The 18225-nt window shown below is 40.1% G+C and overlaps 1 protein-coding gene across 3 annotated transcripts in view; it reads left to right on the top strand.

The window, feature by feature from the left end:
* mdga2a (MAM domain containing glycosylphosphatidylinositol anchor 2a) overlaps positions 1 to 18225 on the top strand; it is a 908723-nt gene that overhangs the window by 750270 nt on the left and 140228 nt on the right. For all 3 annotated transcript variants that reach the window (XM_072568467.1, XM_072568466.1, XM_072568464.1), the window contains one exon: positions 11992 to 12172. In XM_072568467.1, the coding sequence (XP_072424568.1) occupies positions 11992 to 12172 (181 nt within the window). The remainder of the gene's footprint in view (positions 1 to 11991; positions 12173 to 18225) is intronic.

The raw sequence follows: 18225 nt of genomic DNA, 5'->3' as shown, positions 1-18225 counted from the left end.
CTATATTGCAATAGTAGATAGTATTATACAGTATGCTACTAATTTTCTTAGAAACATTTACAGAGAAAAACAAAGCAAAAGGCTCTAGCTCAGTAACTAAGAGTACATCTTAATCCATTTTGGTGAAAGGTGAATTACATTGAAGCATGTTTGTAAGTGATGCTTGTAATTCCAGGAGTTGGTGTGTCAAGTTACAGTTCTCTGAGTTATCTTGGATCTTGTTAACATTTTCTAAAGTATCAGTCACTCTGGTTCTTAAGAAGCACACTTCTCATTTACAGGGGTGGCTTATGTTGCTGTACCAAGGAAATACTGGAATAAAAGTGTAAATTGTGTCTATGATGGAAATTCACATTTGACGCTAAGATAAATCTGAAGTGTGATAGACAGGAAGTGTAGACCATATGTACAATGTTTAGAGCATTCACAGTTCACAGTCAGTCAGGGAAATATGCTGTCTTGTAAAATCAGGACTCTTATACCATGGTAACACATCTGGCTTATTGATTTATAGTTGCTGTATATGTCAAATTAAACAGAGAAATCACAGATTCTGAAAATCATTTAGACCTATGTTCATAAGTGTTGTTTAAGTGAACAGAAGCAAGAAATTACTGTTGATTGGCTGTCCATTCCAATTTCCAGGTGAACGTCTTTGGAAATTGTCAGCACTCCACTAGAAACATGTCATAAGGCAGATAATGTTGTCAGGATCACTATCATTTTCATTTCAGCATGCACTGCTTAACCCTATTATGACCCCTCACGATGGATAGCTGCCAGTGATTTGATTTTAATGGTTTCGAAAGGTATTATCAGCTGTTTCCAGTCAAAAGATTTACAAGAAATTTGCACAGGGTGGAGGGTTTGAACTGTAGGGTAAGGCTGAATTAGCTGGGGCTATTTTTCATGGAGCAGCGGAAATTGAGGAGTCACCTGATAGAGGTTTATTAAATCATGAGGAGCATGTGTAGGATGAACAGCCAAGGTCTTTTTTCCAGGGTAGGGAATCCAAAAGTAGAGGACATAGGTTTATGGTGCGATGAGAAAGATGTAACTGGGACCGAAGGAGAACTTTTCCACACAAAGGGTGGTGCATATATGAAATGAGCTGCTAGAGGCAGTGGTGGACACTATTTCAATTACAACATTTAAGAGGCATCTGGATGGGTATATGAATAGGAAAGGTTTAGAGGGATATGGGCCAAATGCTGCAAATGGGACTAGATTAATTTTGGATATCTGGACAAGTTAGGCCGTATAATCTGTGTCCGTGCTGTATGACTCTCTGATTAGATTAGATTAGATTACTTACAGTGTGGAAACAGGCCCTTCAGCCCAACAAGTCCACACCCCCCCGCTGAAGTGCAACCCACCCATACCCCTACATCTACCCCTTACCTAACACTACGGGCAATTTAGCATGGCCAATTCACCTGACCTGCACATCTTTGAAGTGTGGGGGGAAACCGGAGCACCCGGAGGAAACCCACGCAGACACGGGGAGAATGTGCAAACTCCACACAGAGAGTCGCCTGAAGCGGGAATTGAACCCGGGTCTCTGATTCCATGAATACTTATTACTTTGCAAAATTGGCTACTTCAATTTGCACTTAAGTGTTTGTATTATACGCTGATTTGAGAGAACTAATGTATTCATAGCATATTCAGTTTGGGAGGGTACTGTGTACTGATTTCTGTGTTGGGAGAGGCTGGGAACTTATTTCTCATTTTCTGGGGAGAGAATTTTGTGATAGGATCTGCTCAATGGATGGAGTGCTTTGGCTGTATTTCTGCTCAGTTGTCAGATTGGGGAGAGGTAATTGAATAGATTAGGTACAGGATGCGTTCAAAATGAGATTTCATTCAGTGGAGAGCCATAAGACAAAGTAGGCCATTGAATTAATTGAATGTGCTCTGCCATTAGATGACATCATGGTTGAACTAATAATCCTCATCTGCAATTTCCTGCTCTTTCTCCATAACACTTAATTCCCTTCCTGATTAAAATCTGTCTGTTTCAGTTTTGAATATACTTAATGACACAGCCTCTGCAGCCCTCCGCAATAAAGAATTCCATAGATTCACCACCGTCTGAGAGATGAAATTCCTCCTTATCTCTGTTGTAAGTGGATAACCCTTTCCTCTGAGATTATGATCTCTGGTCCCAGACTGTCCCACACAGGAAAACAATGTTTCTGCATCGAGACTGTCGAGTCTACTGAGATATTTGTTTGTTTCAAGAAGGTCACCTCTCATTCTTCTGTGCTCCAATAGGTACAAGCTCTATATACTCAATCCCTCCTTTTAAGATAATCCATTTATACGAGTTATCAACCTTGTGGCTCTCTTTGGACTACCTGCAATGACAATATATCTTTCCCTAGTTATCTAAAACTGTCCACAGTATTCCAAGTGTGATCTGACACATGCCTTGTACACTTTTAGAGAGTCAATTAGCACAGTTGGCTAGATGGCTGGTTTGCAATGCACAGTGATACAAATAGTGTGGGTTCAATTCCTACACCTTGATGTTAATATAAAGAACACACTTTCATAGCCCTTGTCCCACCTGAGGCATGGTGACTCACAGGTTAAACCACACCAATCACCCCTTTCTAATGAGAGAGCAGCTTTATGGTCCTGTAGCACTCCGATGACTTTACCTTTTTTAGAATAGTCTTAGGAAGACCTCTCTATTTTTATACTCTATTTCCTTCAAAATAAAGTCCAACAATCAATTTGCTTTCCCAATTACCTGCTGAGCTTGTTTGCTAGCTATTTGTAATTTTGAATCATAAAATCCATATCGTGTGGAAACAGCCCATTTGGCCCAACAAGTCTGCACCGATCCTCTGAAGAGTATCCCACCCAGAAACATTCCCATACCCTATTATTCTATATTTCCCCTGACTCATGCACCTAACCTACACACCTCTGAACACTATGGGCAATTTAGTATGGCCAATTCACCTGATCTGCACATCTTTGGATTGTGGGAAGAAACTGGAGCACCCATGCAGACACAGGGAGAATGTGCAAACTCCACACAGTTACCCAAAGCTGGAAGCGAACCCGGGTCCCTGGCACTGTGAGACAGCAGTGATAACTACTGAGCCAATTTATGCAAATGAATCCCCAAATCCCTCTGTGCTTCGGCTTTCTGCAGTCTTCCTTCATTTAAATAAAATTCAAACCCTCGATTCCTGCCAAGGCTGACGCTTTTCCACATAATATTCCATCTGACAAGTTTTTGCTTACTCGCTTAAACTGTACATAACCCTCTCTAGACTCCTTGTGTCATTCGCATCGCTTGATCTCTCACCTGCTTTTGTATCATAGTGTCATAGAGTCGTACAGGATGGAAACAAGTCCAACGAGTCCATGCCGGCCATTTTCACAAACTAAACTAGTCCCCATCTGCCTGCAATTGGCCCATATCCCTCCAAACCTTTCCTATTTATGCACTTATCTAAATGTCTTTTAAGTTTAAGTATACCTGCATCCACCACATCCTCTGGAAGTTCATTCTACATACTGAGGTCTCTCTGTGCAAAAACATGTCCTCTTTAAATCTTTCTCCTCACTGTAAAAATATACCCTCTGCTATTCATCTTATCTATGTCCCTTATGTTTTTATAAACCTCCATAAGATCACCCCTCAACCTCCTACATTCCAGTAAAAAAAGTCCCAGCCTATCCTTACAACTCAAACCTTCCATTCCCGCCAACATCCTGGTAAATCTTTTCTGAACCCTCTCCAGTTTAACAATATCCTTCCGATAATGGGGCATCCTGAACTGCATCCAGTACTCCAGAAGAGGCCTCACCAATGTCTTGTACAACCTGAACATAATGTTTCAGTTCCTTTCCTGAAGGGTCTGCACAATGAAGGCAAGTATTCAAAATGCCCTTTTAAACACCCTGTCTATCTGTGATGCAAATTTCAAAGAGTTATGAACCTGAACTCATCGGTCTCTCTGTCTTTGTTACAGGACTTCCTCATCCCAGTCATTAATATATAGTGTAAATAATTCTGGCCCCAGCAGTAATCCATGAGAAACTCCATTACTTACAAGTTGCCATGCTGAGGAAGCATCCCACCCATCCCAACTTTCTATTAGTTAACCAATCCTCCGTACATGCTGATATGCGATCTTCAAAACCATGAGGTCCTGTCTTATTAAATAGCTTAAAGTGTACCTTATCAAAAGTCCATGGATGAGTGCCAAGCTTCTAGGAATTCTCTGGTTGTCCTCTGACATCTTGGAACCGACAGCCAGACTCCTCCGACCACTCGGACTTATGACAGTACATAATCTGACAGACACGCTTAGATAACAACTCACCAGAACAAAAGACCTAATGCCCATCATATGCAGGATAAATGTGGTGTACAAGACTCCATGCAGAGACTGCATGAAATGCTGTATAGGACAAACAGGCAGACAGCTAGCAATCTGCATTCATGAATGTCAACTAGCCACTAGACGCTGTGACCAGCTGGCCCTAGTATCTATACATACAGACAACAAGGACTACAAGTTCAACTGGGACAACACAACAATAACAGGACAAGCTAAACAGAGGATAGCTAGAGAATTCCTAGAAGCATGGCACTCATTCACGGTCTCCTTTCAATAAACACTTTGACCTTGAACCAATATACCGACCACTGTAATGAACACCGCAACAAGCAACCAGAAGCAGCGGGAACAAAAGCAAATAAATTCCAACTAACACAGTACAGCAGCACTTCACAGAAAGCTCCACAGCACTGAGGATCTCATCTAGACAGGGGACAAAACATCTGCAAACCAAATTCCCAGCTCGGCGAACACACCCACAACCACAGCAACCGATACCCGAGCTACAAATCTTTACACAAATCTTGAACTTTTTCTCAATAATAGTTAATATGTTCATTTCATTTCCTTCTTTTGCCCTGTGAGTATTTATTATTGTTAGAATGCTATTAGTGATGGAGGAAAAGCACTTATTCAACTCGTCTGCCATTCCCTGGTTCTCAATTATTATTTATCCAGCCTCATGCTCCAATTGTTAGCTTTGGCCTCTCTTTTCCTTTTTATTTAATGAAGGTCTAGCTATTTGCTTTTATGTTACTTTCTAATTTGCCTTCAGAGTTTATTTTTGCTTGGTTTATTTTTATCTGATTATCTATTTTTGTTTTTAGAAACTTTCATAGCCCTCTGTCTTACCATTACTCTTTGATACATTATATGCTTTTGTCTTTTGATTTCATGCTACCATAAACTTCTGAAAATTCCCCAGCTGGTTATCCCCTTCCTAGAATCCTTCTTTCTCAATGGGATATATATATATATATATATATATATAGAAAATTGTTGTGATCCATGAACTATTTTCTTAAACATCTCCCATTGTTCTTAAATTATCTTTGCTGCTAACCCCTTCCCCAGTCAACCCCAGCGAGCTCTACATTCAATTCCTCAGTTGTTCTTATTTAAGCTTAGCACAGTTGTTTTGAATCCAAATTTCTCTCTCTCAAGCTGACTGCTAAATTCTACCATGTTGCTGTCACTGTTTCCTGGGGATCTTTTACTCTGACTTTTTAAAAAATTAAAACATGCCTTATTAGACAACACCGAATCCAAAAGTGGTTAATCCTTGATTTTGATCCACAACATTTTTAAGAAACGTTTTAAGAAACTATCCCAAATATGCTTTATGAATTTTACATCATGGCTACTTTGCTGTATATAAATCCTGCAGGAACCAGGATTTATGCTTTCATACTTACTCTCATAATCACTGACATTGATTTTCTTTTGTGCTTGACAGTAGCTTATGACCATATCATTAACTGCGGGCGACAGACTGTATTGTTCTTTTAATTTTGTTAGTTACCATTCAGATCTGCTTCATTGTAATTAATAACATAGCATTATGGTTATAGCATTGCACACTGGCATAGTTTGCCATTGTGTTATGCATTTCATGATTTATGCTGAACTTACACAAAATTAAGGAGCAAAATACAACTCTAATATTTATTATTTAATTCATCACGTTTTTGTGCATTAATAAAGATGAACTGCACTCTAACCTTTTATGCAGATTCATAATGTCCAGTCATTCAAATTAATTGAGATTTGAGTTTTTTTTCTATCAAACAATTGTCGATAAAAGTTTTTGTGTTCAATTCCCATGACGCATGAAGTTTTACTGTATTCACACACTGCTTTGTCTCTTGACAGGGAAGCACATACCCATTATAATATTTGAAGAAACAATAAACAAATGATTGAATTCTGAGCTGAAAGTTGCTTTACTGACTGCAGGGGAGCTTTAAACACAAAGTGTGTTGATTGCAAATTCCCCAGTGGTCTACAGAATCTGTTTTCTCACTTAGTTTACACAAACAGGTTTTACTTGTCCTAAGTGAAAGTCTGAGCTTCTTTAGAAGTCAGATATGCAAGCTACTTCAACTGGGAAGCTGACATTTATACATTCCCTTAATCTTACTCCAGAGTTATCAAACATGTAAAATCTCTCGTGTTTCATGTGAAAATGAACATTGTGACACTTTTTAAGTGGCTGTACAGCGTACACTTTGTGAAGCAATCCTGTCACCATTGCTTGTGGGAATGCTTTGGCTTTATCCTAACCACAAGGAAATCATGTCTCACAAGCTTGATTGAGTCTTTTGAATAAGTAACCAAGAAGATTGATGAGGGCAGAGGGGTAGAATTTATTTACATGGACTTTAGTAAAGCCTTTGACAAAGTTCCGCATGATAGACTAATTGGTAAAGTTAGGTCACATGGGATTCAGGGTAAGCTTGCCAATTGGTTACAAGATTAGCTTAACGGCAGGAGTCAGAGAGTGATGGTGGGTTGTTTTTCAGAGTGAAGGCCTGTGGACATCAGTGTTCCACAGGGATCGGCACTGGGTCCACTTTGGTTTGTCATTTATATGAACAATTTAGATGAGAACATAGAAAACATGGTTAGCAATTTTGAAGGTGACACCAAGATCAGTGGACAGTGAAGAAGGCTATCTAAGATTACAAAGAAATCTTGATCAGTAGTGACAAAGGACTGAAGAGTTGCAGATGGAGTTTAATTTGGATAAATGCGAAGTCTTGCATTTTGGTAAAAACAAACAAAGGCAACACTTATACAACTAAAAGTAGAGCTTTGGGTTTTTTTCATTCATTCACAGGATGAGGGAATCTCCAGCTAGGCCAGCATTTCTTGCCCAGCCCTAATTGCCTAGAGGGCAGTTAATAGTCAGCCACATTGCTGTGGCTTTGAAGTCAAAGGTAGAATGGACCAGATAATGATAGCAGTTTCTTTTCCCATAGGACATTAGTGAACCAAATAGGCTTTTCATGGTCATCATGAGACTCCTAATTATAGACATTTTTTTGAATTCAAATTCCACCATCTACCATGGTGGGATTTAAACCCAGGTCCCCAGAACTTGACCTGGGTCTTTGGATTAACAGTCCAGCAATAATACCATTAGGCCATCACCTAGAATACAGAAACCTAGGGGTTCAGGTGCATAATCGTTTAAAATTTGCGTCAAGGTAGACTGGGTGGTTAAGACGGTGTATAGCATGCTTGCCTTCAATGCTCAGACTTATGAATGCAGGAGTTGAGATGTCACATTGAGGTTGTATAGGACATTGGTGAGGCCTTTTCTGGAGTGCTGTGTCCAGTTCTGGTCTTCCTGTTATGGGAGGAACATTATTAAATTGGAGAGGGTTCAGAAGAGATTTGACAGGAAGTTGCTAGGAAAGGAGGGTTTGTGTTATAAGGAGATGCTGGACAAGCTGGGGCATTTTTCACTGGAGCTTAGGAGGTTGAGAGTTGACCCAATAGAGATTTATAAATTCATTAGGGGTATAAATAGGATGAATGGTGGGTGTTTTATTTTCCTTAGGGTGGGGGGTTTCAAGCCTGAAGGCATATTTTTAAGATGAGAGGAGAAAGGTTTTATAAAGGCACGAGGACTATTTTTTTTTACACAGAATGGTTTGTATGTCGAATGAACTTCCAGAGGAAGTTGTGGAAGTGAGTACAGTTACAATGTTTAAAAGAGATGTTTGGACAAGTATGCAAATAAGAAATGTTATGAGAGATTATAGGAAAGTGCAAGCAGGTAGGACTAGTTTGGTTTGGGATTATGGGCTGGTTTGATCAAAGAGTCTGTTTCTGTGCTGTACGACTTTATGACTTTGTAAATGCCAATATTTGTGAATTATTAGCTTTTCATTATTTGTGCACTGAACTACATGACTCTTCTTTCTCATATTTTCATCTGTGAAGGATTAAACCACAATCTTGTTTCCAACTCCAAGTCAATGTGTGTTTGAAGACTGGAATTCCAGACTTATCATTTCCAAATGGCTTTGACATTTATATTCTTGGTATGAATTCTATAGAATTGAAATGATCTCAAGCAAATACAGGTTGGAGATTGAGGAGAAAACCAGCTTCACTGTAACATTGTATCCTTGGCAAGGAGCTGGTCTGAGAGCTACATATCATTGCAGTACAAATTGTAATCAATTTAAAATGTTTATGTGACTTTTAAACTTGTATTCTGAGACATTGACCTTAATATTGTTTTTTTATAATTCATTCCAGAATGTGAATGTCACTGGCAAGACCAACATTTGTTCATCCCACATTACAGTTATGAAGGGGATGGGAATGCTGCCTTTTCTAACTGCCATGATTTGGAGATGCCGGTGTTGGAGTGGGGTGTACAAAGTTAAAAATCACACAACACCAGGTTATAGTCCAACAGGTTTAATTGGAAGCATTAGCTTTCGGAGCGGACAACCACCTGATGAAGGAGCTGCACTCCGAAAGCTTGTGTGCTTCCAATTAAACCTGTTGGACTATAACCTGGTGTTGTGTGATTTTTAACTTTACTAACTGCTTCAGTGCTTGTGCTGAAGGTGTTGCCATTGTGTTGTTAAGTATAGAGTTCTGGAATTTGATTCAGCAACGATGAAGCGATGTATGTTCAAGTCACAAATGTGTGCAACTTAAAAGTGGTAGCGTTGTGTGTGTCTGGTTGGTAAAGGTCATGGGTTTAGAAGGTCATGCTGCAGAAACCACGATACGTTGCTGCACTGCATCTGGTAGATGGTACATACAGCTGCCATAGTACTCCATTGGGAGGAGGAGTGTTTTTTTTCTGATGATAAATAGGATGTCAATCAACTGAGCTCCTTCATCCTGGATGTGCAGATCTTTTTGAATGAGTCTGAAATTATAACCATCCAGACATGTGAAGAGCATTCCATCACACTCCAGACTTGTTTAAACCAAAAGAACTGCAGATGCTGTAAATCTGTAACAAAAGCAGAAATTGCTGGAAAAGCTCTGCAAGTCTGGCAGCATCTGCAGAGAGAAATGAGTTATTGTTTCAGGTCGAGTAGCCCTTCCTCAGAACTGATGGTATCTAGGAAAATAAAAACTGAAAGAACTGTGGATGCTATAAATCAGAAACAAAACCAGGAATTGCTGGAAAAGCTCAACAGGTCCAGTAGCAACTGTGGAGAGAAACCAGAGCCAACATCTCAGGTCAAGTAACCCCTCTCCAGAACTTCTGAGGAAGGGTCAGACTTGTTAAACCTCTCTCTGTATTATTAAATATATTGCAGGTTCACCTCACTGTTTAATTTCTGAACAAATGGCCACTTGTTGATTGCAGGTCATTCTCTCACTCATTTTGGGGATCTGAATAAATGTCTCCAGTCTCTGCATCATTTGTTGTGCTCCTCCAATTCTAGCCTCTTGGGCATCCCCAATTTCCTGGCCCCACTGTTATATAGTCCATACCTTCTGTTAAATGTAGGAGGTTGAGGGGTAACCTTACAGAGGTTTATAAAATCATGAGCAGCATGGATAGGGTGACTAGCAGGAGTCTTCTCCCTAAGACCGAAGAGTTCAAAACAAGGGGGCAAATTTTTAAAGTGAGAGGAGAAAGTTTTAAAAAGGGCATGAAGGGCAATCTTTTTAGACGGAGAGTGGTTAGTGTGTGGAATGACCTTCCAGAGGATGTGGTAGATACCAGTACAGTTACAATGTTTAAAAAACATTTAGGTAAGTACATGAAAAGGAAAGCTTTGGAGAGATATAGTCCAAATGCAGGCAAGTGGGTCTAGTTTTGTTTTAGAATATGGTTGGTCCGGACCACTTGGACCGAAGTGCCTGTTTCCACACTGTCTGAATCTATGACTCTAACAGTAAGTGCATAAAGTCATGTAATTCAATTCCTGCCAAGATCTTAACTCTTCCTTCCTTTCCTTCTCTGCTCTGCAAGGTAAAACCAGACACTGTCTCAGCATCCAATTTGGACCAGAGCTGACTCATTGACTCTATATCCCATTCATCAAAAGGACAACATACTTTCAATTCTGCAACATTCCCTTAACGTGGTGATTGTCAGCCACCTCTTAGATTGTTGAAACCTTATTTTATCTCAAGACTCAAATTTATTAACATCCCTCTCATTGTTTTCCTGATGTTCTTCAGTACGTACTCCCGTTCAACCAAAGTTCTGCATCCTCACTCCTTGTGTTGCTGGCTTCCATGAGCTCCCTGTCTTTCAGTAAATTAATTCAAATTAATTTGTCTTTTCACTCTTTGCTCCAACAACACTTTGCATACATCTAGCACCTTTTACAGAACAAAACATCCCTGTGAGCTTCACAGACAAAATTAGGCAAAATTTAATACCATGTCAGAACTAATGACCAAAGCCTTGATTAAATAGGTGAGTTTAAAACAGTGTCTTAAAGAAGAAAAGTGAAGTGGAGACACACAGAGGCCTGGAGAGGAATTCCATAGCTTAGGCCCAAGTAGCTAAAAGCACAGTCACCAACATTGGAGGAATTAAAACCAGGGACTCTTAAGACTAGTGAATTGGAGGGGAGGAGATGAAGTGTTAGCACTGATGCCTCATAATGCCATGGACTTACGTTCAATTCCAGTCTCAGGCAGCTGTCTGTGTGGAGTTTGCATATTCTCCCCCTGTCTGTGTGGGTTTCCTCCGGGTGCCCCGGTTTCTTCCCATAATCCAAAGATGTGCATGTCAGGTGAATTGGCCATGCTAAATTGCCCATAGGTTAGGTACATTAGTCAGGGGTAAAAATGCAGGGGAATAGGTCTGAGTGGGTTACTGTCATGCGGGTCGGTGTGCACTTGTTGGGCCGATGTTCGTGTTTCTATACTGTAGAGAATCTAATCATTGTAACTAGAACAGTGAGCATAGAGTCATGAGGGAACAAAATTTCAAGCATGTTAGAACCAAAGCAGAGTTTTGAACGACTTCAAATTTAGAACTCGGGATGAAAACTAGGAGTACATTACAGTAATCAGAAGAAGAAATGGTCTTGGTGATCAGTCCTGAGGAAGAGTCGTACTGGACTAGAAACATTATCTTTGTTTTTCTCTCTCCATTAGATGCTGCCAGACCTGCATTTCTCAAGCATGTTTTGTGTTGGTTTCAGATATCCAGCATCCACAGTTTTGTACTTCCATTTCAGTAGTCAAGTCTGGAAGTAAAACAGGCATGGACAACCTGTGCAATTGCTTCCAGGCTTCTATCACAGCTTCTATAGTCTTCTTAATTTGTATTCCTGTGACTTCACCACTGTAGACTGTTCTCTTACAGCACCTCCCAGATGCATGTTCCACTGGCTCTGTATCAAGATTTGAAAAATCAGCCTTCCAGATAAATTTAAGCCATTAATCTTGCAACTCAAATCAACAGCACAGATAGAAATCTGGTTCACTTTCGTCTTGTTCTTGATTCTGAGTCTTAGTGAAATGGAAGATTTTAACCTTCATTAAGTTGTCAAACAGCAGTCAGATTCGAGTTTCTTTCTGCTCTTGTCAGTTTGCTGAGTGACATGGATAACGACAAGTCTGTTGAAGTGATTCCCAGTTTCTTGATCAGTGTTATTGTTAATTTTATTTTCAGACTGGCCAACAGCGTTGGTGGGAACAAGAAATTTCAATGAATACTATGATCCAATCAGGAGAATTAATCACACACAACCTGACTGAACTACTGAAGCCCGAGGCCTATGAAGTTCGTCTGACACCGATTACACGATTTGGAGAAGGTGATTCCACCATTCGAGTCATTAAGTACACTGATGGTAAGAATTATACTCAGAGATATTTCAGATTCTGATAATTCATATAAAAAAACTCTGAAGATAAATTGCTTGAGATAAATACAGCAATATGTCAGCTTGTTTAAAATTTTAAAATATGTAATATATGAACGCATCCTTTCATCATACAGAGCATCATTTACAGTTTTTGGAAAGAAAATCCTATAACACTGATGCAGCCTGTTCATACCTTGCTTTTTATGTGGTGAAAAAGCTCTTTGATTCAATATAATTATTCAGATTAGGCCCATGAACTAAAATTACCAGACAGTTTAGTCAGTCCCTTAACCTTGACTAATTTTAAGACATGCATTGGTGTATGACACTTGAGAATCTTGTCAAAAAGACATTCAACTATAGGTCATAAGCACACCAATGGCCTATAAAACAAAATGAAGTGGAAAAAGTATTACACTGACTTTTTTAAGGAGTGATTCATAGTTCTGTCATCAATTTTGTGCATTCTCTCAGTGGTTCATGTTGCCATGACATATTGAGATTTAGACTGGGGTTTTGAGAGAAATAAAGATCAGCAGAATGATATCAAAATGGCTTCAGAAGGGAAGCACAATGTGTTCATGCTACTGGGAAGAGTAGTTCCCACAGGAGGCTATTCTGGTAGGTAGAAGTCATGCTTGAAGGTAATGGGAAGGTAATTATATATGCTAAACAGTTAGGTCATGAAAAGCTATTTTACCAGAGATTTTATATTTTGATGGATGAGAAAGCAAGAATTCATCTTCACTAACTCTAAGGAAGTGGATGTTCAGTTGAAGATGCATTGTCAATGGTAGCAGTAGGGAAGGTGTGAAAGAGTAGGCAGTGACAATCCCAATCTGGAGTCTATCCAAATCTATCTGACATAATGGATTGTGCTGTCTAACTTGTTAGTTGTATGCATGGAGTTTGGGGCTCAAGGTCCTGAGAATTGAATGCAACGATTTTCAATGTGCCCCATTCAGTCAGATCTTGAGATCTCATTTAGGAGCATCAGAAAGGGAGGGTGCAGCAGCACTCCGGCATCAGGATTAGGAGGCTAGAAGGACAAGGAAAGCACAGGCTGGTGAACTACCAGCCTCTTGCACAAATCACACTACCCACCAGAGAGGTGTGACCTCTGAGGCTCTCCTTTCCACAAATGCTAGAGCAGCAGTGTCACCAAAGATTGAGTCTCTCCAGGGAGACAGTACAAAGTGACAGAAGAGGATCCAAGGGGAAGTGGCACACTCCTGTTGCTGTAGTGAAAGCATCTGTTGTGCTGAATCTCTACACCTCAGGATCATTCCCAGGATCCATTATAGATATCTATGGGATCTCATATTCTATAGCTCATTGCCACATCAAGATGGTCATTAATGGTCTATTGAAGGGGAAGGGTCAATATATGCACTGGATATTTAAACTGAGAGTTCTGTAGGAATCAGGACCATTATCGACTACATACATATGGGCCTGAAGAGAGTAGACAGCAGCCTCTATTAACTGGAACAACATTCTCTTGCTCTAAGTGTGTGTGTGTGTGTGTGTGTGAGCATTGCAAAAGGACCTTTCAGGTTTGTGCAAGGTTCCTGGGAAACTGTCACGATGCTGTCATATTTCAGTAATCCAACATACCTGGCTTTTTCAGGTGCTTCTTTGGCTCTGTATGTCTGTCGAAGATGAAGTGTAAATGCAGAGGAGACATGCAATAGTTGCCATAGGACAACTCAAGTGACCATCGTGCAAAACATAGCTTACAAAGATATGACTCACAGGGCCTTTATATACCTCAGCCTTTCAATATGTCCCAGCAAAGCTATTGCATATCTTTGTAGTCAGGTGTTCACTGCAAAACCTGGTGCTAAAATACAGAGAAGTGTTGAACAATGAAGACAACTAGGAGCATGATACCTCCCTCAAGGATAAGGATATGGAGGAGAATGGTGACAAGGCATTGTACAGTGAGAACTTCAAAGGAGCACCGGCAAAAGACAATATGATACATGTGAGATAGGCTCGTGGCTCACAAGCAACTTATACACTTTTCATTTGAGTATATGTGACAATAAAGCCAATTCTCATGCTAAATAGAAAGATTTCTCCCAAACTTTCCTCACACCCCTGTGTGAATCTTACAGCTTCTGTAGCCTGTTCTACTTTTCTTAAAAACCCTTAAAATGTCACAGATCAGAAGCTGTTAGCATGTGAGTCTCAGGCTTGGGAAATGTATTGATGTCATTGAGTGTGCTCTTCCTCACTGCACCCAGTAACCTGCCGCTGAACCAGCCATTTCTGAAGGAGTCTCTCTGTGATGCAGCATGTTAAAATTCATTATAAGCAATTAAGCAGCAAGGTGACATCTAAACATATAATTTAACCCAATGAAATCCAAATATTTTCTCAACTACTTGTGAATGTAGTGTTAGCTGACATAAAAGTGAAAGGCTAATTTCCTGCTCCATGCTCTTCACTGGCATCGGCAGTCATCTTCTGGTTGTCTGGGGCCTTGAGACTCCAGACCTCTTGACTACTCATAACCTGGAACATGTTTTTGTATCGACCTGGGTACTCACTGTCTGGGTCTCACCAACTTTTTATGCCCTGTCTTTATGCCTCCCAGCTCCAGTGCCTCTTTTTCTACAGCTGTGAGATATTCAACCTTCCAGTTCTTGATCTTTCTCAAACATTTTAATCACTTTTCTTTTGTAATTAGAAATTTCCATTTTATTTGTCCATCAAGAGCACAGACTACAGCTATAGAAGTGAGAGCCTAACTGTGTGTGGTGTGACAGAGGTGACTTCTGCATTCAGCCATTCAAAACAGACAGTGCAGAAGTTAATGCTGCCTAACACAGAGCTGTATTATAGAAACCAGAAGCACATGTGCGCCTAAGAGCGTGCTCCACCTTTCAACATGATTGTGGCTGATCCTCCATTTCACTACAATATTTCTGCTTGTTCCTCATACCTCTTGGAATGCAAGTTCATTGTCCCTTGAAAGTAAAGTCTGAAATAAATAGGATAGTAAAGAAGATAGTTTAGTATGCTTTCCTTTATTGGTCAGAGCATTGAGTATCGGAGTTGTGAGGTCATGTTGCGGCTGTACAAGACATTGGTTAGGTCATATTTGGAATATAGTGTGCAATCCTGGTCTCCCTCCCAGAGAAAGATTGTTGTGCAACTTGAAAGGGTTCAGAAAAGATTGACAAGGATGTTGCCAGGGTTGGACGGTTTGAGCTACAGGGAGAGGCTGAGTAGGCTGGGAATGTTCTCCCTGGAGCGTCAAAGGCTGGGGGGGGGGGGGGTCTGACAGAGGTTTATAAAATTATGAGCGGCATGAATAGGGTAAATAGACAAGGTCTTTTTGCTGGTTTGGGAAAGCATAAATTTAGGGTGAGAGGGGACATATTTAAAAGGGACCTAACAGATAACTTTTTAACACAAAGAGTAGTGCATGTATGGAATGTGCTGCCAGAGGATGTGGTGGAGGCTGGTACAATTAAAACATTTAAAAGGCATCTGGATGGGTACACGGTGGGCGGCACGGTGGCACAGTGGTTAGTACTGCTGCCTCACAGTGCCAGAGACCCGGGTTCAATTCCTGCCTCAGGCAACTCTCTGTGTGGAGATTGCACGTTCTCCCTGTGTCTGCATGAGTTTCCTCCGGGTGCTCCGGTTTCCTCCCACAGTCCAAAAATGTGCAGGTTAAGTGAATTAGCCAAGTTAAATTGGCCGTAGTATTAGGTGAAGGGGTAAATGTAGGGGAATGGGTCTGGGTGGGTTGCGCTTCGGCAAGTCAGTGTGGACTTGTTGGGCCGAAGGGCCTGTTTCCACACTGTAAGTAATCTAATCTAATGAATAGGACGGATATAGAGTGCTAGCAAATGGGACTAGATTAATTTAGGATATCTGATTAGCATGGATAAGTTCGACTGAAGAGTCTGTTGCCATGCTGTACATCTCTTTGACTCTATGACACCGAAGTGTAATGACTTCACATTTATCCACTTTTATACTGCATCTGCCACATGCTTACCCGTATACCCAACTAGTCTCAATCATCCTGAAGCCTCTTTGCATCCTCCTTATTACTCACAATCCACAATCCTGACCAGTTTTGTGTCATCAACAAACTTGGAAATATTGCATTTCATTCCCTTATGCAAGTTATAAATCTATATTGTGAATAACTGGGGGCCAAGCACTGATTCCTACAGTACACTTCTATACCTGCTACATAGAAAAAGATCCATTTATTACCACTGTCTAATTTCAGCCTGTCAACCAGTTCTCAATCTATGACAGGATATTACCACAATCTTGCATGATTTATTATTTCCATTAACTCTTCTGTGGGAACTTATCAAAAGCCTTTTTCAGAATCCAAATACATCACATCCACAGGTTCTCCCTTAACTATTCTATTGGCCACATTGCCAAAAAACTCCAGAGAATTAGTTAAGCAGGACTTGCCTTTCATAAACTCATGCTGACTTTATCTAATTTCATTAATGCATTTCAAGTGTTCTGTTATCACATCTTTTACAATAGGTTTCAGAATTTTTCCGACTACTGATGTTAACTGGTCCATAATTGTCTGTTCTTCCCCTCCCTCCTTTGTTCAATATTGGGGTTACGTTTGCCACTCCCCACTCTGGAGCTGTTCCAGAGTCTCCAGAATTTTAGAAGATGATGCTATTGCATCAATATTTCCAGGGCCACTTCCTGTAGTATCCTGCAATACAGATTGGCTGGCACTGGCAATTTGTTAGACTTTAACCCCATTAATTTCTGCAGCTCTTCTTTTTTTTTAATAATTCTGACTTTCTTCAATTCTCCCTCTCACTGGACACTTGATTCCCAAATATTTCAGAGAAATTACTTGCACCCTCTTTTGTGAAGACACAGCAAAAATACATGTTCAATTCTTTCTTCATTTCTTTGTCCAACACTGTAACTTCCAACTTTTCTGACTGTAACAGATAATTGTCTTCACTTTTTTTTGTGTGTTTGCATACTTATAGAAGCTTTTACAGTCAGTTTTTATGTTTCTTACAAGTTTCCTCTCATAATCTATTTTCCCCCTCTTGAGCAATCTTTTTGTCATCTTTTGAAGGGTTTTAATGCTTTCCCAATCCTCAGGCTTGGTGCTTTTTCTTGCAATATTTTGTGTCTCCTATTGGAATCTAATGTTATTCCTAATTTCTCTGGTAATCCATCTTTACCTTGCTGTAATCTAGAGCCAATACTGCTGTTTGACCAGGTGGACACTGACTGCTCCAAAATCATATTTACTTTGAGTCACATTTAACTCATATTAGGTCAGCTTAACATTGTATGCTGCATTCACTTTGCCTGGACACATCAGGCTATTGACAAGTATGTGGAACAATTGGCTGCTTAACTCCTCTGCTATCACTATCCAGGTCTATTTCATTCCACCAGCTTATCTCCTTCTGATATTTCAAGGGAACAAAACTCTAGTCACCCAGAGGAACAGTATAAGTGAATCTATGCTCTGCATTCAGTTGCAGGAGCACAAGAAATAGAAACAGCAAAAGCCATTTGCTCTTTTGAAGTTGCCACTCGTCTACATCATAACTGATCTTGTACTTCAGCATCAAACTCCTGCATTATTGTTACATCCCTAAATGCCTTTGGAGGGAAAAAATTACTCTATATCTCATTCCTAAATTGCATCCCTCTTGTTCTGAGACTGTGTCCACTGATTCTAGCCTCACCAACCAGGACAAACATCTCTGTGTTTCAATGAGGGTGACTCTCATTCATCTACGCCCTAGACGTGAAAGTGCTACCATTGAGCCATAACTACACTCTGTAGCAACTGCTCCATATGTCTGAATAATTATTTCAAATCTTTTAACTAGTGATCAGGCCTCAGCCATAAGTTTCATCTTGAGCTGCAGGTTTCAAGTTTGGTGGTTGACTTTATCTGCAATAATGCTTTTAATGTCATAGAAACATTGGAAAGAGGTCACCTTGTTCGACCATTTTGAAGTCTTTTCTGTTTTAATTTTATGCCATTCATGACAAAG

This window comes from Chiloscyllium punctatum, chromosome 4 (assembly GCF_047496795.1).
Source record: "Chiloscyllium punctatum isolate Juve2018m chromosome 4, sChiPun1.3, whole genome shotgun sequence".
Taxonomy (NCBI): Eukaryota; Metazoa; Chordata; class Chondrichthyes; order Orectolobiformes; family Hemiscylliidae; genus Chiloscyllium; species Chiloscyllium punctatum.
This window is presented reverse-complemented; position numbering and strand designations above follow the sequence as displayed.